We start from the raw sequence: 3089 nt of genomic DNA on the forward strand, positions 1-3089 counted from the left end.
ATTATGCGTCGTTAGCTAGACCCATACTAAAAGGTTAAAGAGCAAAACTCGAGTTAAAATAGGCACAAAACAAGAACAAGTAGACTTTCACTTAGCTAAAAATAGACAATTCTGCTCTTCAAAATATTAATCCCCGTCCGATTCAATACGACGGCTATCCGCACAATACACCACCACTTACGCGAGTGGTTTCAACCGCTCTTAATACATAAGGATAAACTCTACTATTACAAATATTCAAATTTATTTTCACTCACACATTACTTCTCATATCTCTTGCTGACTTAAGTCTTGAATTGTTAACCTTACACGTCTGTCCCACTCCGTTGCATTGAAAGTATCGCTTCATCATAGTGAGACGCAATTCCACCACCTAACATTTCATGTCTAGTCCCTAACCGGAGAACTACAATAGATTGTGAATAGATTGTAAAGCTCTCTTTCAAAATATTTAACACTGTTTCGTATTCAAGACAGGATTTGAATTCGGAACAGATACATACTATTTAAAATGCATTAACCATAAAAGTTACAGTGTGAAGTGTTTTGTAAGAGCAAATAGCTGGAAACATATGGGGAAGAAGCAAACTTTAATAACACACGACATAATCATCATGCAGTAACTGTTGTCCTTTTAAACAAACACCTCAACTCTCCACATCTCTCACAATTCTACACTTTCCATCTCTCTCTCTCTCTCTCTCTCTCACTCATTATTTTTTTAATATAGATTGGTCAACTCTTTATGTTTGCTTGCTGCTCCACCTAATGCTTTTACTACAACGTTCTTTTCTTCTTCCTATAAATACACTCTCTCTTTCTCTCCATTCTATCTTCCCTCACCTTATTTTTTCACACACAGCAAAATTCCAGACATCTTAGTTTTCCAATGTGAAATTATGACAAAAAACCTTGTAGTTTGTAGAAACTAATTAACCTAAATTCACATCATGTCTGATTCTTTCTGTAGTTTTCTCTCTGCTACTCCAAACTCCAACCATAATTCTCATGCACCACCAAAAATTTCTTCCATAGTTCAACCCTATTGTCTTTGCACCCATTGCAATCATCTCCTCCCCTTCAATCACCACGCCGGTAAGACCAAATCTTAGTATCATCATTACTAACTATATTCATATCATTATTAATGTTACATTACATATATATTTAAATTGAGGTCGTTATATGTCTCGTTAAGACAGTTCAGTTGGTATCTGTTCAGGAACATTTGACTGCAGGGGCGCGGACCAAGGAACAAGCAATACTATGCAGCCACATCAAAGCTCAAGGTGGAGTCCAACACCAGTTCAATTACTAGTCCTTGAAGAATTATATAGGAAAGGCATGAAAACACCATCAGCTGAACAAATCCAGCAAATAGCTTTGCAGCTTCGTCAATTCGGGAAGATCGAAGGGAAAAACGTGTTCTATTGGTTCCAGAATCATAAGGCAAGAGAGGGGCAGAAGCGTCGCCGTCGTGAGATGGAGGAAACAACTGGTTCTTCAACTGAAGATAAAAAAGAGAAAGACAAGTACGTTATGAGCAACTCAGAAGCTGCAGGTACAGCTAGATATTATCTTTAGGTCTTTTCAAGGTTCTTTTAGTGGTCAAAAGATTCCTATATTATATATCACTTATGACATTACAAGTTTTTTTGATTTAGACTCATGACATTACAATTTACATCACAATAAATGGTTTTTGTAACAACCATAATTTTCCCTTCAAAGCGGACGCAGACACTATATTCATACTGACACGTCGATACTGATAATAACCTAAAAAGAATAATAAAATTAAATGTAATCACAAGTGTTTGTCTCGTGTCAGATGTGTCAGTGACACGTCTGATACGAGATATACATTTGTTTAGAGGTGTGATATTTGAGGTGTTTTGATTTTGAGTACAGGATTGAAAGAGACAGGTAGTGGAGTTAAAGAGACAAAGAAGTGGGCAACCACTTCAAACTGCAGTGAACAAGCAGAGGTCTGTAATTACTCTTGTCTTTGTTCATGGTACAACTACAACATTTTATTCACCTATGTTAACAAAAGATACTCAAAAGATTTTACAATTACAAAAAAACAAGAACTTCAATTTTGTATATTGCAAAAAAAGTGTCTTCAAAAGCTGTTTTTTTAATCTTTCTGTTGGGGCTATTTTATGCTACACTTCACAGACTTTCTTCCACTTTTTTTGTGAATTTTTCAATCTCAAAATATGAACTCTCTCAATCACATATCATCATCATACTCTCTCTCTCTTTCTCTCTGTCATTCTTTCCATTTTTTTTCTTTTTACTTTAAATTTTAACTTTATACTATTTGCTGTAATATAGCAGGAAATAGCAGAAAAAGGATCAATACAAGTTTTGAGGAAAAACATAGCTGCAGAAAGTGAAGGAAAGTGCCAAAATATTGAGATTCCTTATTACTTCACACCTTTTTCTTCAGCAGCATATAGAACATGTAGTAATAGTATTAGTAACACACCTCAAAGCTATGATTTGTTACCATTTTACAAAGAAAATTTCAACTATTATGAAGAAGAAAATGCAGGCCCTAGGACACTTGATCTTTTTCCGGTTAAGGAAGATGAACTAGATGGAAAATCTATACTGTGTGTTAATGATTCTATGGAGACTGAAATTGCTTCTTCCTCCAACCAGTTTTTTGAGTTTCTTCCTTTGAGAAATTGAAGTAGCTAGAGAAATATTAATCTATGTAATTTTAGAATATTTGGAGTTTGAAATTGGATGTGTCTGTAGTGAAAAATGACAATATATTTTTTGGTTTCAGTTTCTATCTTGAAGTGAGTGAGTGAGTGATCATGCATGTGTGTTAATGTAAGTGTTGTACATTTGAATGTCAGTCACTATATCATCATCACGTATGAAAATGTCAACCATGCCTTTTATTAAGGTCAGAGAATACAAATGAAAAGAAAATAAAGTTTGAGCATGGAACAACTTTATACAGTGCTTCCAGGACCATATTTTTGACCTTCTCTTAGTTTTGACATGAATACTTGAATCACACAAAGTAGGGAAAGATAGAAAAGCTATCTTTCATATATTGGGAAGAGGAG

At 34.7% G+C, this 3089-nt stretch overlaps 1 protein-coding gene across 2 annotated transcripts; it reads left to right on the top strand.

The window, feature by feature from the left end:
• The first annotated feature begins 509 nt into the window (after nucleotides 1-509).
• On the top strand, nucleotides 510-2819 carry LOC131635718 (WUSCHEL-related homeobox 6-like). Of its 2 annotated transcripts, none has more exons than XM_058906363.1 (4): nucleotides 510-1095; nucleotides 1223-1561; nucleotides 1912-1988; nucleotides 2341-2819. In XM_058906363.1, exons 1-4 carry the CDS (start codon nucleotides 951-953, stop codon nucleotides 2698-2700), a joined length of 921 nt encoding a protein of 306 aa, XP_058762346.1. In that variant the 5' UTR covers nucleotides 510-950; the 3' UTR covers nucleotides 2701-2819. The 2 variants fall into 2 exon arrangements, with proteins under 2 accessions (XP_058762346.1, XP_058762347.1); XM_058906364.1 differs by having other exon boundaries at nucleotides 2344-2819.
• Nucleotides 2820-3089: the final 270 nt, after the last annotated feature.

The sequence above is a fragment of the Vicia villosa genome, unplaced genomic scaffold (genome assembly GCF_029867415.1).
Source record: "Vicia villosa cultivar HV-30 ecotype Madison, WI unplaced genomic scaffold, Vvil1.0 ctg.001535F_1_1, whole genome shotgun sequence".
Taxonomy (NCBI): Eukaryota; Viridiplantae; Streptophyta; class Magnoliopsida; order Fabales; family Fabaceae; genus Vicia; species Vicia villosa.